General features: G+C 40.5%; 1 protein-coding gene across 1 annotated transcript; it reads left to right on the forward strand.

The window, feature by feature from the left end:
- Positions 1–614: 614 nt before the first annotated feature.
- LOC136676280 (insulin-like growth factor II) lies at positions 615–6,473 on the forward strand. The gene is made up of 4 exons (XM_066653151.1): positions 615–849; positions 2,275–2,413; positions 3,528–3,703; positions 4,953–6,473. The coding sequence occupies exons 1-4, from the start codon at positions 778–780 to the stop codon at positions 5,184–5,186; spliced, it is 621 nt and encodes a 206-aa protein (XP_066509248.1). The 5' UTR covers positions 615–777; the 3' UTR covers positions 5,187–6,473.
- Positions 6,474–17,783: the final 11,310 nt, after the last annotated feature.

A 17,783-nucleotide genomic window follows, 5' to 3' on the forward strand; every position in this document is an offset into this window, starting at 1 on the left:
TTACTTCTCCCAGTCATGGCTTCTTGATAGTTCATTGTCCTTTCAGACCCATAGTTGTCTTATAAATCTGAACAGAAGCACCCGTGGATTGCTTCTTCTCAATCTAAGGCTTGATTAGATCTTAACTGTGTGGTCTTACAGGGTTGGTAGGAGTCCCATTATTGTTTCACTGCTTTTTCCAATTCCATATTTTCTGGGGACTTGTTCTGAGTATCTTCTAATATCTTCTGTGAAAGAAGAAGTAACATGTATTTAAAAAAAAAGGGGTGGATGGGGGAGGGGGGGTTCTCTTCCTTTTCACAGCACTGTTTTATGATGGGGTGGCTTCAAGGCAGTAAAAGTAAAGTACAGTTAGAGTGGAGTATAATCATGTGAAGCCCTGTTCTGTTCAGAGCGCATACTAGGAAAATCTGACAGCTGGATTGAAAAGTTTTTCCCAAAGCCAACTCTCTCTCTCTCTCTCTCTCTCTCTCTCTCTCTCTTTCTCTCACAAACACACACACACAAAGACATGCGCGGTGGTGGGGGGTGCAAACCCTCGGCCAGTGCGATGAGTGTGGGGGGTGGGCGTATAAAAGTGCCTCTCTTCTTTCAGTCCCCCTGACTGTCCTCTGAACTCTGAGACAGCCCTCAGCATCATCATCGTCACCATCATTACCAGCGCTACAGCTCCATCCCACCTTCATTCAAATGCAGCAGCAGCGCGGAGACTAAGCCCAGCCTTAAAGCGCTGCAGTCCCGGAGTTACTCTCACTCTCTTCACTTACTGAACCAGCGATGGAGGAACAGCCCCGAGCCCAGCTCTCGCTCTGCAGCGCGTGCAGGAGGATCAACAAGCAGAAAGCAACGGTAACCGAGATCGGCCGCGCGCACTCTTTAGTTTGGTGGGGGCTTTGATGTGGTGGCTCCACTGATAGACTTTAACGAATCATAGAAACAACGTGAAAAGTTAGCTGATTCGTGTCATGTCGTCATTTCCTTCGTGTTTTGCATCTTTTTTGACGACACTAACCAAACGTGCGAGTATTTAGTTTGCTTTATTGAAGCACCAATGTTTCTTACATTTCAGCGTAAGTTCAACGACGCGTTGAAATGATCGTGCACGTGCCGTTACTTCTGTTTGTTTGTCATCTTGTACGGCATTGAATGAACGATAGAAGTCTACCCTGCACGTATTGACACCGCAGCGCCTTACCCCAGGGGTGCATCACTCCAGTGAGATACACGTCCCTCAAGTTCCGCGGTGCATCGCTCGTCTCGCACGCGTGATTAATTAAGGGCTCGTTTCCGTGACCCTGCATTGCCTTTAACTAATGATACTGACTGAGTAGTAGACCGTTTATATATCATTTCAATAGCATTCCCGTGCATTAGTTAAGTTGTGCATTGCTGCTTGAAGATAGTTTGCTACACTCGGTGATATATTGCACGCCGCGCGCGTGAACTGCTCGTACAGTACGAGATTTACAGGTTTAATAAACAATGTTTGCTGAAAAGAAGAGAGCATGCATTTCGTAGATACACACCGCGTGCTTGGGTGCAGTGGTTTCATTGGCTTAGCTTTTAATTTATTCTAATTATGCGAGCCAAAAATGTGCATGCAGCGGTCGCTTTGTCCTCTCCGGTCGTTCTAGTTGTTTACGCAGTTGTAAGCAAAAGTTTGAACTCTCCGATTGTATGTGAATTTGCTTGTTTTCTTGTATATATGTATATATATATATGTATATATATATATATATATATATATATATATATATATATATATATATAAAAAAACTCAACAATTGTGTTGTCTGTAATGTTAACCACTTTGCAGTAGTTTTTCAAGTATTTCAGATGCATGGCACCTACATAGTGTCATAGTGCATACAGAAAAACGTACATGATTGACTGAAGCTGAAATAACAAAGCAGAAACTGATATAGAGGCACCAGTAAAGGTGCCACCTTCAAAAACTGCCTTAACAAGTTTGGCACCTACCTATATTCTCTAAATAAAGCTTGTAGTCACTTAGTTGTCTTTATATAGTAAAGATATAGTTCTTCACTGTGATAAAAATGATTACAAAACAGATCAAATGCCCTACTGCAGTCTGACAACACTTAATGAACGATACTGGATAAAGATAAATGCCTTTCCTGCATCATCAGTTGTGCATGTTACTGTATGCTTGGTGAACGACAGATCTTCAGTGCACCAAGTTCAGCTTCTCCACAGCAGTGAACCACATTCTGACCCTCAAAACCCTGTTCTGGCTTGCTCTTCTTTTCGCAGATGCCTTCATGGAGCTGTGTTTGGCTCTTTGCGGTGGCAGTGGCACTGAGTTCGTCACCAGCCTCTGCGGAGACGCTGTGTGGAGGAGAACTGGTGGACACTCTGCAGTTCGTGTGTGAAGAAAGTGGCTTTTATTTCAGTAAGTGTTAGCAGCGTTGCGTGCTGAATGGGGGACTGGACATTCCACACACAAAGCAATGTTTTCCACAGCATTAACCCACAGGCTACTGCATTTTAAAACAAGTGCCTACAAGGGCACTGTAAAGTGTAGGCTAACGGCTTGATTTGAGGATTTTTCTACATTCCTTGGGAAAGGTAGAGATAAAAATCAGTGGGCATGAAATTATAGTCATTTACAGCATTGCACTTTAGACTGAGCCTGTGCCTAAGTTGTGGAGAGCTAGTTTTAGTAAATATGCATTCAGAAATGTTTTAGAGAGTAGATGTTTATGGTTCATTTGGAAAAAAACAAATCTTGTGTGTCTTTCCATGTGATCTTATTTGTCTGGGTTCTTATTTCATAGTATTTAGCAGCACAGTGTAGTGTAAACATCTTCCATTTACCTGGGTCCCTCTTTATCAAAATTCTAGGAGAATGCTGATAGAAATGCGCTTACTATAATAAATAGTATTTCAAGGTTTATTATTGATCCCCCCCCCCCCCCTCTCTCACTCACTCTGATCCTATGACATGTTTTATGGAGCAAGAGTTTTCCTCAGTTTGTTTTGGGTTGTTTGATGGCGTTTGGCACCAAAGTTCTAATCAGATTAGCTTCCACCCATTAACCACTACCCCCCACCTCTCTCTCTCTCTCTCTCTCTCTCTCTCTCTCTCTCTCTTGCTCTCATTTCTATGAATTGACGATGGACTTCCCCCTCTTGTGCTTCTCCTGTTGTTCTTTTGCTTTTATCTCTGTTCAGCAGGCAAAGGGCAAGGTTAAAAGATCCGTTTAGCTTAGCTAGTTACACATCCAGAAATGTTCTCGCTCTCTTTCCCTCTCTCTCTCTGTGGACATTTTAAAGAGGTTTTTAAAATGTAAGAATATTTTTATTTCAAGTATCTCTACTAATACTACTACTGAGAAAAATAATATTCAGTAGCAAAAAAAGGTGTTTTTGGTTTTTGCATTTTCTTTCCGCTATAAATAATCTCAGTGACAGTCAGAGAGGTTAGAAGGTGAATTTAGCTGAGTGTGTGTAGTCCAGGGGCACCCCAGTGTTGACGCTCTTCCCCTCTCTCTCTCTTCCCTCAGGCCGGCCCTACAGATCAAACAGCCGCCGACCTCACAAAGGGATAGTGGAGGAATGCTGCTTTCGGAGCTGTGATCTGAGTTTGCTGCAGCAGTATTGTGCGAAGCCGGCTAAGTCACAGCGAGATCTCTCTACAAATTCACCGCAGGTCATCCCAGTGTTACAAACTCTTCACAAGGTGAGAACTGTAGCTTCTCGCCCTCTGATCCCCTGCCTGTCACTGTGATTTCATTACAACATTAAACAAGTACAGGAGAATAGGACATACAGTATTTTCACTGTCACAACAAAACACTACAGTTGTTATTATAATTTATTTTGCATAATTAAAACTATCCCAAAATACTTAGAAAAATATTTCCTATAAATTATATTGAATTATTTTTCATTTTCCTGTAAATGTACTGTTCTGGGGATGCATGGTTTTGCTACAACAACAACAATATGAAGTGATCTATACTAAGCAAGTACTCCAGCTAAAAAACAACTGAGAACTGTATAAAACAACAGAAACCAACAATGTTTGAGCATTTCAAAGATGGTGTTCTGACAGCATAGAGACAGACAGCTCAACAAACACATGGCCGTGGTAACACAATGCCAGTCTATTGGATAGCATTTGGAATGATGTCATTATTCAAAGCACCAAAACAAGTGCCGTGCCACACTGGTGAGTGGTTATGCCATGTGGTCTTGGCATGAAAATATGTTAAGCGCTGGCAAGACTGTAGGCCAGCTGGCCAGGCCCTGAATTTCAAAACAACAAAAACAAATAACTCAACAGCAAAACAATCGAGCTACGCTTCAGAACAGTACATTCACACTGAGTGGGCGTGCGGAGTCACGCACTTAGTGCACCTTCAGGTCAGTGTGCCCCAGACACAGGAGAGCTATTCTTGCAGATTTTCAGAGATTGTTGTTGGTCCATTATAGTCAGTAATAACTGGAATGTGTTGGCTGTACTGGTGCCTGTTGGGACAGAACAAAAAGCAGCTTATGTTTGAGACATGGGTCAAAACACTAGCATCGCTAAATGCTACATGCCACATTTGAGCTAAAGCTACTCCATGAGTAAGAGCATGATTCTGTTGACCCATGAAAGCTTAAGTGGTTTGGAGGAGTGATTAAGGCTGAAAAAAGTGAAGGACAATTAAAATGACGTGAGCTTGCTGAAATGTTCTAGAAAATGGTCTTAGAATGGTCTAGATCAAGACTAAGAGATGGAGATCGAAGGAAATTATAACAGATGAAAGTAAGCTGAAGAACGAGATGGATTTTCTGGTTGTAGCTTGTTATTGAACAGTGGCTTTTAAACCAGTCCAACTATTTTGTATCGGATAAATGACCCTCCAGTTGGCCACAGCACCAGTCTGAAGACCATGTATACACAATGTTCACTAAATCTATAAATCTGTTTAATTTTTCAGGAAAACCCAAAGAAATCTATTAATGTGAGGTTCTCCAAATACGAGGTGTGGCAACAGAAGGCTCAAAGGCTGAGGAGAGGGCTCCCTAACATCCTCCGTGCGCGACAGTTCAGGTGGCAGGCCGAGAATGTCCAAGCCCAGGAGGAAACTGACCTACATCAGCCTCTGATGACCGTGCCCAACAGACACCCACCAATGCTGCCACGCTCTCACAGCCACGTCAGCCACAACTGATCAGTAAGGCCTAGACTTCAGAAAAATGAAAGGGATTATAAGCCCTGGAATTGGTCCCCAGAGGCATTCTTCATGAACCCTGCCATCAAGCATCCAGATGTGGACATTCTGTGTTATCACCCACCAAACCCAACAGAAGAGATGATAGAGCTGAATGTGAGAACGATGGATCAGGCGACTGGAGAGATGAATGACTTACAAACGAGTGGACGTACAGAACTGATACTGAAGAGTCAAGTATGCAATTCTTCATTCCACAAAATCCAACTCCGAGACAAAGACTTGACTATGTCTCGTTTGCACCTGTGATTCAAAGCTTACACTATAGGGAACATTTTTTAAAATCAAAATTAGATTTCTTTATATGCACCTTTTCAGCCAGCCCCCACTTGCGGTGCAATAATGAAGAAAAAAAAAAACATCGGCAGGTTGCACAATGCCACGGACAATGATATTGGCACTATTTGTTTTTCTACAAACTGCTCTATATGATAATTTTATGGTGCTACCTTTGGGAATGGACTCAAAGAAGAGACTGAAAGCAATTTACTCTTGTCATCTTGTTTAACTTTCCGTTTTAGGAAAAGAAAACATGAACAAAACAATGTAAGAGTAGCTTGATTGAGGAATGAGCTAAACTTAAGCTGTGCTCCAACATGTGGGCCATGGAGAATGAAGGTGAAGAGAAGGGCTGTCACATGAGATAGCTTCAAAATAGGAGGAAGACATCAAGGAATACGTACCATTGATAATGACATTTGTGACCGAGTCGAGTTTTGGACTTTGAACGAGAGCAGTTTTAAGATGCCACATACATGTACCATAACATTCCAGTCTAAATCTATTTTTTTCATTGTATCAATTATTCCCTGCCTTTGCCGCATGCATTCAGTACAAAAAAGGAACAATCATTTCAGCAGGAACAGCAATAACGTCTTCTTGCATATCTTCAATGTACAACAGTAGTATTACAGTGCTTTTGCTTGAAATGAAATACTTGAATATGTATAAGTAGTCTCCAGGGACACCATGTCATTGACCTTTATGAGTAGTCTGTTTGAGCAGTTTTCTTGCAAAAATGAGCCGCCAAGCATTTTCCTTGGTTCAAATATAATAATGGCACTGTATAAAGGCATTATTTATTTTGATATAAGCATATGAAAAATGATCCCAATGATAGCACACATCCATAACTGGCAGATTTGTGTTACACTATTGTTTTGTTTGTACTGCTTATGTATGTAGATGCTTTGTACCAAAAAGTCTTCTCTTTTGTAAGTAAAGTCAATGGAATCTTACAAGTGTCTTGGTCTTTTTTTTTTAAAAGAGGTCCAAAATTGCTGTGCATAATACGATGCATAGGCATTGTGATGTTTTGTGTCCACTGTACCACTGTGTTACATCACCTTTCCTTTTAGCAACACTCAGTAAGTGTTTGGGAACTGAGGACACTAATTGTTGAAGCTTTGTAGGTGGAATTGTTTTCCATTCTTGCTTGATGCACAACTTCATATGCTCAACAGTCCCGGGTCTCCGTTGTCATATTTTGTGCTTTTTCATAATGCTCCACACATTTTCAATTTGAGCCAGGTCTGGACTGCAGGCAGGCCAGTCTAGTACCCACACTCTTTTACTACGAAGCCACGCTGTAGTAATATGTGCATACATGAATGTGGCTTGGCATTGTTTTGCTGGAATAAGCAGGGATGTCCCTGAAAAAGACGTTGCTTGGATGGCAGCATATGTTGCTCCAAAACCTGTATGTACTTTTATGTACCTGTATGTATTACTACGAAGCCACGTTGTAGTAATGTGGCTTAGCATTGTCTTGCTGGAATAAGCAGAGATGTCCCTGAAAAAGACGTTGTTTAGATGGCAGCAGATGTTTTGTGCATTTTTGTCGCTGCAATGCTGATCATTTCAAACAGGCATGGACCTGGCTTCCCCCAGGGGAAGGGTAAATGATGGAGAACAGTTGCCGTTCATCTTTTACAGACTACTTTTAACAAAGGGTCAATAGGTCAACTCAGAGGCATGCAGCCTTCATATTAGCGGTGTGCCTTGTGGATGTTTGTTACTCCTGCCCATGCAAGAAATTGATCAGTTAATCGCTATATTTGAGGCAATCAGTGGATATAAATTGTATGTAGCTGTAGTGAACGGGATAATGAACATGCAGAAAAGCTTATCCTCTAAGTTATAATGGTTTACAAATATAAAGTGGCCTGTTCATTTCCACTTTACCTTGTTTTACCCCACCCCTCCTGGCTCTGGCAATTCTACGGGCCCAAACCTGCACTCACTGGTTGTCTTCATACCTTATGAATACTTGAAAAGTCCCAATGCCAGATATTAATTTATCTGTGTTCTTGACTCCTGGGTGTTTATATAAGACTTGGAGATGTTTTGATGTGATTTAAGGACAGGCCGATTTCTGAGGCTTTAGGAACTGTCAGCATTGTGGGGAAAAAAAAAAAAACTAAAGAAAAAACCCCAGAATGATACCTGAAGGCACTGGATGAAAGGAACAGACAAACAAGGGTGTCTTTCTTAGTTAGAAGCATCTCTCATTGCAGATTGTTGTTGGCATCGCCTTTCATCGGCTTTGCTTCCTTCTTGCCCGCAAGTTGTTCTGTGGCGTTGACGTATGTTCCTGTTTACATTAGGAAAATGATTAAAGTAACTGCTTTATAGCTTCTGTTCGCGAGTCTGAAGTGACTTCTTGGATCTGTTCAGTGGCATAAGGCCAAGCTCCTGACTGGAGACAAGTCATTCTGACTGACCTCAGATCTACTGTTCTTTGGCTTTTCTGCACTTGAAATGATGCCACTTCTGATCAGGAAAGAGTTAAAGAAGAACAATCCAAGCCCTGAAGTACAGATTCACACTGACACACTGTAACTGTTAGTCACTCTATTGTGAGAAGCGACGACCGCAACTACTGATGCCCCACTGAGAAAGATATCTGTCACCCGATATGTGGGCTGGGACTAAAAACATGCTCACAAGCCAACAAGTAATGGCTTGAAATAATATGCACATTATGGTTTAACGATAATGATGGCTATATTTTACATATTTTGCAGTAGTTACAAACAACAAAAAGTACCACTGATAAACAACTCCCCAGTGTAGCTACTTACCACTATAGCAACGGAAAGGATGCATTTAGAGAGGAACGAAGGCTGATGACAAAATGAAAGACATACCTTCATTAGTTTTCCTGAGGTTATTTAAACCTGTTGGATCAGGTAAAGCCTGAATCATAGCCCATTCAACAAAGGCATTAGGGAAAATGCCAACAATTTTAATATCAATTATCAAACATGTTACAATTCTGTACAGTCTTATTAGTCATTGGTGGAATATGTATAGAACTGTGTAGAACTGTGTACCAGCCCCTACCTCTGCACAACACAAGTTATGGTCGCAAATTAACCCTTGACGAGGCCACAGTTGTTCACTGAAAACCATTCCAGGTGACGACCTCAGGCTGATTGAAAACAAAGAAACAAAGAAAAACCATTGAATTTCATGTGTGTGTGTGTTTGTGTGTGTGTGTGCATTTGTATACTGCACATATTCATAGTGTATAAGTGAATATTACAATAATATAGAACAAAAATATTACTTTACACCCTTAAAGCACATGCACAAATGTTTGATGAGATCATGAATAAGGCTTGTGCAGGAATGTAGTGAGGAGTATTAGTCAGAAAGATTGGATCAGCACTCCTCACCATCTGGTGATGGGTCGTGACAAGATGTTGTCTGTTAGCATCACTGTACTATTTCTCTGCGATCCAGTTCACTTTGTGATTCCACTCAGAAAACGTGTTTATGAACAGAAAATGTCATGAAGTATGGATTGCAGAGTGATTGACAGTGTGTGTCAGGCTTTTGTTTTATTTGAAGTTCTATGAAAGCAGGCCCTGGCAATATTTGTTGTCTATGGGCAGTAGTAGTAGTCCTCATAAAACATGAGTTTTATCGGTTTTGAGTTTTTTTTATAGATAAGGGTATGTCATACAGTGCCAAAGCCCACATGGAAATATCTGAAATAACTTAACAGCCAAACACGGCTGGAGGCAAATGCATAACGATTTAGGTATGTAGCTTGCACAATGCTAACTTGGCAGCTATGAGGTACTACTGCTAACTAGCTACCTGTGGCTCCAGTACAAAGCTAAAGAAGAAAATGTGTGTCTCCTGTGACATTTCAGCTATGGGAACAATAGGGTACAACTGGAGGGACAGTCCATTGCTCAAAATGGGCACATTGATGACTCATTATGCTGATTCTCCCATAATTCCTTAAGTGAAACTACAGTAGAGAAAAGAAGTGATAGTCCAAATAGAGTGATGGAGATTCTTGTTCTTAGTTCTCTTTCAGGTAAACATGAGTGTAATTATCTCAGCAATCTGAGAACAGCTGATTTGTTAATTATGTTTCTGGGCTCCCCCTCCAATTGCAGAGTGTATTTCATTTTCACTGCACCCTCCTGAAATCAAGGGGAGGGGAGGGGTTTTCCATTTCTGAAATGCTGATCCCAGAGCTGTAATGACAGAGGCTCTGTTCTGCCTTTTACAGGTCAGTGTCTGTAAGCGCTTATCCAGTGCAGGGTCGCAGTGGGTCCGGAGCCTACCCGGAATCGTTTGGCACAGGGCAGGAATACACCCTAGAGGGGGTGCCAGATTCCATAATGAAGGCCATTGTCAGGCTGAGACATAGATCTCTTTATTACTACACCAGGGCAGGTTTATTTACCCCTGTCAGCAGCTTGCATAACCCTATTACGCAAATGGCCAAATTTGCTTTAGCACATGCGTTTCTGCAGCAGGACACTTGTTGTGACAGGGCCAGCTACTCAAGCAGGTCGCGAGGCATGCTGTCATTGTTGCTTTTCAGTACGAAAAGTGTGTGAGAGCTAAGAAGATTGAGATTTATAAAAACAGCCTGTGAGGCTGTGAAAATGTTGCTAGATTAACTCTGGGAGGTTCAATATTTTATACTGGGGAACAAGCAAATGTAAAATATATAATAAGCCATAACGTTGCACACACTGCATTTTGTGTTTTATTTTTCAAGCAACGTGTTAAATTCATGAGCTGAAATATAAGTGGATTATTAGAGTGAAGATATGTGTTCTCACTTTTTTGGAGCAAAATGTGCAGGACCACTGCTCTAGTTTATTTGGATCTCAAAGGTTTTCCACAAATCTGAATCTCTCTTGAAGTCGAGCTTAAACAGTAGTAGGAGAGGGACAGGTTTTTTTCAATTGGACGACTCACGCGTTAGGCTTAAGCTAACCCTCAAGTTCTGCTTTGTGGTATAACTCTGTGAACTGTGTAGTAATCCAGGATAATGACTGACCTGGAAAACCAAATGCCATGTTTGGAATGGTTAACTGTGTTCCTAAGAATGTGTCTAGAAACACACTAGGCTATATAAGTGAAAGCATGTAAGTAGGTAAGCACCATATCATGTTTGCTTGTTTAACAGGTTGTGATTCTTATTCACCAGCTCTCTGCAAGGGTGGGTTCCCTGGAAATGAACTGGATTTGGTTTCTAATTTCTGCTTTAATAGAAATAAATAAAATGCAGTTGCATCTTCCATGATACATTCTACTTCCAGTTGTTTCATTTATACCCTCCTCAATAAGTAAAAGTCGTTCAGTCCTCAATATTTTACAATGTCTGTGTCCTTCACTCCCTTATATCTTCCATAATTCCGTGTGTCAGCATGGTCAGCAGTACTCATCAGAAGAAAGCGGCAGAGTTGCGGTGGACAGAGGTAAGATTTATACAAATATTTGTCTTAATTTATTACATTCATTCATTATTTGTTTTCTATGATGGGGAGTGCAAACAAAGGAAAGGCTACTTCTGACCCATTTTTTAAAGGAAATATGACCTAGTAACAGAAGGTAGCTAGCTAACTAGCAATTAGCTATATCTGCAGGTCTTTGTTGTACACATGAAGGGATAAAGACACAGAAGATTGGGTTAATTTCAAAATAAATGCTGGACTTTTTCATGAGAACAATCTTGTAAATTACTTTACTAGAAAACAGTACCCAACAGCAGGCTTTAACAAGAGTGACATAAGCCAAATACATGCACACTACTCCACCTGCACCCAAAATTTGGCAATCCCAGCTGGTATATAAAAAGAAATTAAAAGTCTCTTCCCCAAGGGTGTTAAACTCTAATACTTGGGACTACATATCATATAAATATATATATTTTAAGTGCATACAATTTTTAAAAAAATTCTAAAAAAGTAGTAATAGTGCTGGAAGTGGTGGAGCTGTAGCCATATTGTCCTTAACATTTTTGTGTTTAGTAAGATCACCTAAAATGGACTTATTGCATTAATTTATTTGAATAATCTGACAATGCAGACATTTTAAAATGTACCCTTGTACAACCCCAATTCTAATAAAGTTGGTACATTGTGTAAAACATAAATAAAAACAGAATGATTTGCAAATCCTTTTCAACCTATGTTCAATTGAATACACTACAAAGACATTTAATGTTCAAACTGATAAACTTTATTGTTTATTTGTTGTTTTTTTTCCCCAAATATTCACTCATTTAGAATTTGAGGCCTACAACACGTTCCAAAAAAGTTGAGACAGGGGAAGGTTTACCACTGTGTTATAGCACCCTTCCTTTTAACAACACTGAGTAAGCGTTTGGGAACAGAGGACACTAATTGTTGAAGGTTGTAGGTGGAAATCTTTCCCATTCTTGCTTGATGTACAATTTCAGAAGCTTAACAGCCCGGCGTCTCCATTGTCGTATTTTGTGCTTTTTCATAATGCTCCACACATTTTCAATGCGAGCCAGGTCTGGACTGCAGGCAGGCCAGTCTAGTACCCGCACTTTTATACTACGAAGCCACGCTGTAATAATACATGCAGAATGTGGCTTGGCATTGTCTTGCTGGAATAAGCAGGGATGTCCCTGAAAAAAGACGTTGCTTGGATGGCAGCATATGTTGCTCCAAAACCTGTATGTACTTTTCAGCATTAATGATGCCTTCATAGATGTGCAACTTACCCATGCCATGGGCACTAACAAATCCCCATAACATCAGAGATGCTGGCTTTTGAACTTCACACTGATAACAATCCAGACCTTTGACCCAGAGGACACAGCCTCTATGATTTCCAAAAACAATGTGAAATATGGACTCGTCAGACCACAGGACACTTTTCCACTTTATGTCAGTCCATCTCAGATGAGCTTGTGTTGTTGGTATATGGCTTTCGCTTTGCATGTTAGAGTTTTAACTTGCACTAGATGGAGCGACGAACCGTGTTCCCTGACAATGGTTTTCTGAAGTGTTCCTGAGCCCATGGGGTAATATCCGTTACAGAAAGATGTCGGCTTTTAATGCAGTGCCGCTTCCTGCATGAACTCACCTGTTTCCAGTTAACCTGTTCACCTGTGGAATGTTCCAAACAGGTGTTTTTTGTTGCCCCTGTCACAACTCTTTTGTAACGTGTTGCAGGCCTCAAATTCAAAATGAATGAATAATCTTGTATTTGTAGTGTATTCAATTGAATATAGGTTGAAAAGGATTTGCAAATCATCGTATTCTGTTTTTACTTATGTTTTACACAACATCCCACTTTTATTGGAATTGTGGTTGTACTCCATAAAAACTATCTTTAATAAATACAGCTGTAACAGGGGAACATTGGTTCAGGACACATGGAAAAAGGTAGAAAATTGTTATTAAAAAAACAATTAAAGAGAAAGCCTGGCCAAGACGCAAATATCCTTCCTCTCTGTTATGTTTCCCTAGGCTCTCTGCCATTAGCACAAGCCATAGTATGTACTCTATATTCTGGTGCATTTACTTTTTTTTTTACATTTGGCTGGGTTCTTAATCAAGATGAGCACTTTAAGAGGGCTAAAAGTTTCTCTACATCATTCATTCTGATCCTATCTTTTAGATGCTCTTATTTTCATCGCTAGACAACTAGCATTCTGTTGTGTGGAGCGGAAATGCTAGTTTGGTATTTTTGTTTGGTTATCTTTCTTATTTGTTCTTTGTTGTCGTTGTTCTTTGTTATTTAACCTCTAACCTCTAGTGCTGTGAATGGAGAGACTTTGATTAGAAGGAGGAACAAATCTGAAGTGTGTGCCTTCTGTGAAAGATGCAGCACAATATCATAAGGACTCATTTTATCCTATGGTTTTCTGACTTATACTGAGTTATTTTATCTTACAGTGATCTCCAAATTAAAGTGCTAATGCACTGAATATGTTTTTTTTCTCTTCACAATTTTGACTGAGAAGTGGGGAACAGTAGAGATTGTGAAACCCAATGCTGTGCCCCATTTTTACACATGCTTCACACTTCTATGTCTATGACTTTCATGATCACACAAAACATAATGAACACTCCAAAATGGGAACTGGATGTATTTTCCAGTAAAAACTGCTTGTAAAAAGATGACTGATTTAGTAGGCAAAAAATGTTCCGGATAGCTTGTAACTCCCAATAATTGTGCTATATTAAAATAACAGAGTGTTCCCTTCTCCCACACCTTGTTTAAACTGTGTTGTTGCCCGTTTGGCATTTCCCTCCTCATTCCTCAGAAAACAACTTACGTGCTGTCCATGGTCCTGAAAAATGCCTCCACAAGAGATGCTAATGAAAGGTCTCATGGCTGTTGTCTTCCCCTTGGCATGGGGACAAATGTTAAAACATTTCTAATCAATAAATATGTAATCCCATTGTTGTATATCCACAATGGTGTCAGTGATTTTAGACGGCAAAAGCATGAGTGATTGGTATTTGACTCTTGGTATGTTATATCTCTACATGATATATACAGCCATTTTATTTACTATACAAAATTATCCACCCACGTATTTGATGAGCGTCATACAAATATATTTCTGAATACTTGGACTTACAGCAAGATGCATGTGCTTTTCCAATCGTACCATTTAAGCTAAACCTCTCAGATTATTTCATTTCATTATTATTTAGTGGGAAGCAATGGGGCACAACCGGTAGTATCGCAGTCACACTGCTCCAGGGTTCTGGCTTTGTGGGTTCGAACCCTGCTTCAGGTGACTGTCTGTGAGGAGTTTGGTTTGTTTCTCCCTGTGTTCATGTGGGTGTTCTCCAGATGCTCCTGTTTCCTCCAAAACATACATTGGTTGGTGGATTGCCTACTCAAAAGTGTCTATAGGTGTGAGTTTGTGTAACCCCCTTTCAAGGTGTGCTCCTGCCTTGTGCCCAGTGAATCTATAGGCTCTGGACCCACCGTGACCCTGAACTGGATAAGTGGTTACAGACAGTGAACGAATGAATGGTCACTATTCAAACTGCGGCTTTTTAAGAGGTATTAAATGTGTCAGATATCCTTCCCATATCCACCAGTGGTAACAAGGATTTAGAGTCTCATCTGTGATCAACAACTAATCATCAACAGTACCTGAGCACTGAAGCCTTTCCAAAGGGGTATAGGCTATAACTACAGAGAATGCCTTAATAGCCATGATTTCATAGAACATGTTTAATGAGTAGATACCTGCTGGTGTTTTGACCCTTTGTCACTCGTTATTTCTGATGCTGACTAAAATACTGTATTGTTCAAATATTATCAAGGAAATGACATCGCCAAATCCCAGCAGAAAAGAACTCATTGTATTTGCACTGAGTGCGTAGTATATGAGGTAATGATGACAAAATGTGCAGTCTATAAGAAGTACACAGAACAATGAAGAAAAGAAATGGAGTCTATTAAATCCCAGTCATCTGCAGAGGAATGTCTGAAAAGCCTTAGTGGAAGTCTTACTCCCGGTCTTTAAAAAACAGAGCTGAAATATGAGTTGTCCTCCTCACAGTTTGATCTTCCCAAGTTTTGAAGCATAAGCTAACAAAACAAATGCTAATATTGACCTAGACACTTTAAACATCCCAATTCTCAGGCTATTTCCCCTTCAACGTTTTGGCAGGCGTCCCGAGCAATAACCCTAACGTTCTTTGGTTGGTCCCTCAACCCCTGTCCTGCATTAGTCAAAGTTTAACTCAGGCTAAATAGTCTGCGATTAGAGCCAAAGATAAGACACGCAATTTAAACAGTATAAGACCAATGACACTAATGGTGATATGAAACCTGATTTCATTATCTTGTGCAAGAAACGAGTTCTCTGGTGTTTCAGACAGCTGCGCGAAACCAGTTCATGACACCAGTTCAGTTTTCATTTAATATTACTCAAATACTTTCCAACTTATTAAGCTAAACCCAAAACTGTCTGCCATACTGTGGATTCCTTTGTTTCTTTATTTCATTTCAGGTGTCTTCAACCAAGCAAAATCTTGTCAAGAAACTCTTCATTTTCTGACATACGTTTATATGAATTGGGAACTTTGATGAAGGAAATTGTATGAGGTCACTGGTCTCCTGCCATACTCACCAGAGATAATTGACAAGTTATTCCCAAGCGGATCTAGTGAATATAGATTTTGGCCAGATAGACCCAAAACATTTCAGGCACTCACTTTGAGAAGGCTCACTTCTGAGGGCTAAATTTATAACAGTTACAAAACAGAGTAATCAATAGTACATTAGAGAACTATCTGCCGTTCTTCATCCCTGCCAATAGCAACAGAATCAGACAGAACTGTCAGACTCCACCAACGGTGAACTGGAAGGTCACACTCTTCTGGAGAAATGATCTAGTGGGTATCATTATTTTCTACTTTTACTTTTACTTTTACTCCTACGCATCTATATGTTAGTCGTGTTTCATAAATACTTTATATCAGTTTACACACTGCAGTATTTTGGACTAGGTCCTGAATTCATTCATTAATTCATTCATTATCTGTAAGCGCTTATCCAGTTCAGGGTCACGGTGGGTCCAGAGCCTACCTGGAATCATTGGGCGCAAGGCGGGAATACACCCTGGAGGGGGCGCCAGTCCTTCACAGGGCAACACACACACACACACACATTCACTCACACACTCACACCTACGGACACTTTTGAGTCGCCAATCCACCTACCAACGTGTGTTTTTGGACTGTGGGAGGAAACCGGAGCACCCGGAGGAAACCCACGTGGACACAGGGAGAACACACCAACTCCTCACAGACAGTCACCCGGAGGAAACCCACGTGGACACAGGGAGAACACACCAACTCCTCACAGACAGTCACCCGGAGGAAACCCACGCTGACACAGGGAGAACACACCAACTCCTCACAGACAGTCACCCGGAGTGGGAATCAAACCCACAACCTCCAGGCCCCTGGAGCTGTGTGACTGCAACACTACCTGCTGTGCCACCGTGCCGCCCTGGTCCTGAATTTCTTATATTAAACAAAATATCCTCTGTAATTTAATATATTCAAGTCAAAATAGTATGCAACATACTACGGCCAAAGTTTGTGAATGTTTGTTTATCCAGCATTTCTGAAATGAAATCTATTAATAGGTAGTTGGACCTCTATTCTGCTTTTTATTTCCTATTGGTATCTAATGGTTTTCAGCCACGAGAGCATTAGATAAGTTATAAACCACACCAACTCATCACAAAGGTACTAAAAATTGGTCAGTTTTTACAGAGAACACTGCTTTGCAGCTCTGTGCCTGGGTGCTTTAGATGCTTCTGGCTCCAGAGCATGCATTTAATGTCATATGTTCCTGTGGAGATTGAACAAACTGTGTGTGCAAAGAGAAATGTTAGGTTCAGCAATTGATGCACATTAAAGTAGCAGAAATCGCTGCTTATAAGGGTTGCCTATTGGGGTTTTTTTTCAGTTTATGCTAAAAATACATATCAGACACAGGTCATGTTGACTCTGAAGGTGAAAATGTACTTGTTTGGATTGGTACTGTGTTTATCTGGGTACCTCACTGAATGACAGGTATAATACGGAATATTGCAGTGTCTTGAATTGTACAAATAAAGCAATGAAATCTGTAATGAGAACTATCATGACCTTTTCTAGGTAAATGGCTGGGATACATGCTAACAGCCCTGTCGTAGCAGTCAGCTGAAGAGCTTTGATCATTCATAAGAACTTTGACACCAGTTCACATTAGAGAGATTGGCCATGGTGGAAAAAGACAAATTTCGCAATTTTAATGGGCAGATGAATCAGGATATCTTTCTGGGAACACTGCAGTACACAGAACTGAGCAGTGCCGCACAGGCCCGAGTATTTCTGAGTATAACACCACAGTCAGAACACTGAATTTCTATGAAATGGACCAGTTTAATGTGCTGTCAATTTTGAAGATAAAAATAGGTTAAATGTACTCCGTCCTGCCCAAAAAAGGAAGAGTAATTTACACTTGCTTCTTTGTGATGTTTTGTTATAAAACGGCTGCTTCGTGATTTAGTGAATCACAGGACATTAACAGCAACAGGCTGTGACACAGTGCAGTTCATAAATCAGGACCGTTATTGCGGAACATTGTGTTTCACCACTGCATAAAGTACTGGTATCTTTCACACCAAAACTGAGCTTTTACCAAAAATGAATTTATGATACAAACACCTGCTTATTTAAAAGAACATCATTAATAGAAATGTGATCTACTGGTGTATTG

The sequence above is a fragment of the Hoplias malabaricus genome, chromosome X2 (genome assembly GCF_029633855.1).
Source record: "Hoplias malabaricus isolate fHopMal1 chromosome X2, fHopMal1.hap1, whole genome shotgun sequence".
NCBI classification, from domain to species: domain Eukaryota; kingdom Metazoa; phylum Chordata; class Actinopteri; order Characiformes; family Erythrinidae; genus Hoplias; species Hoplias malabaricus.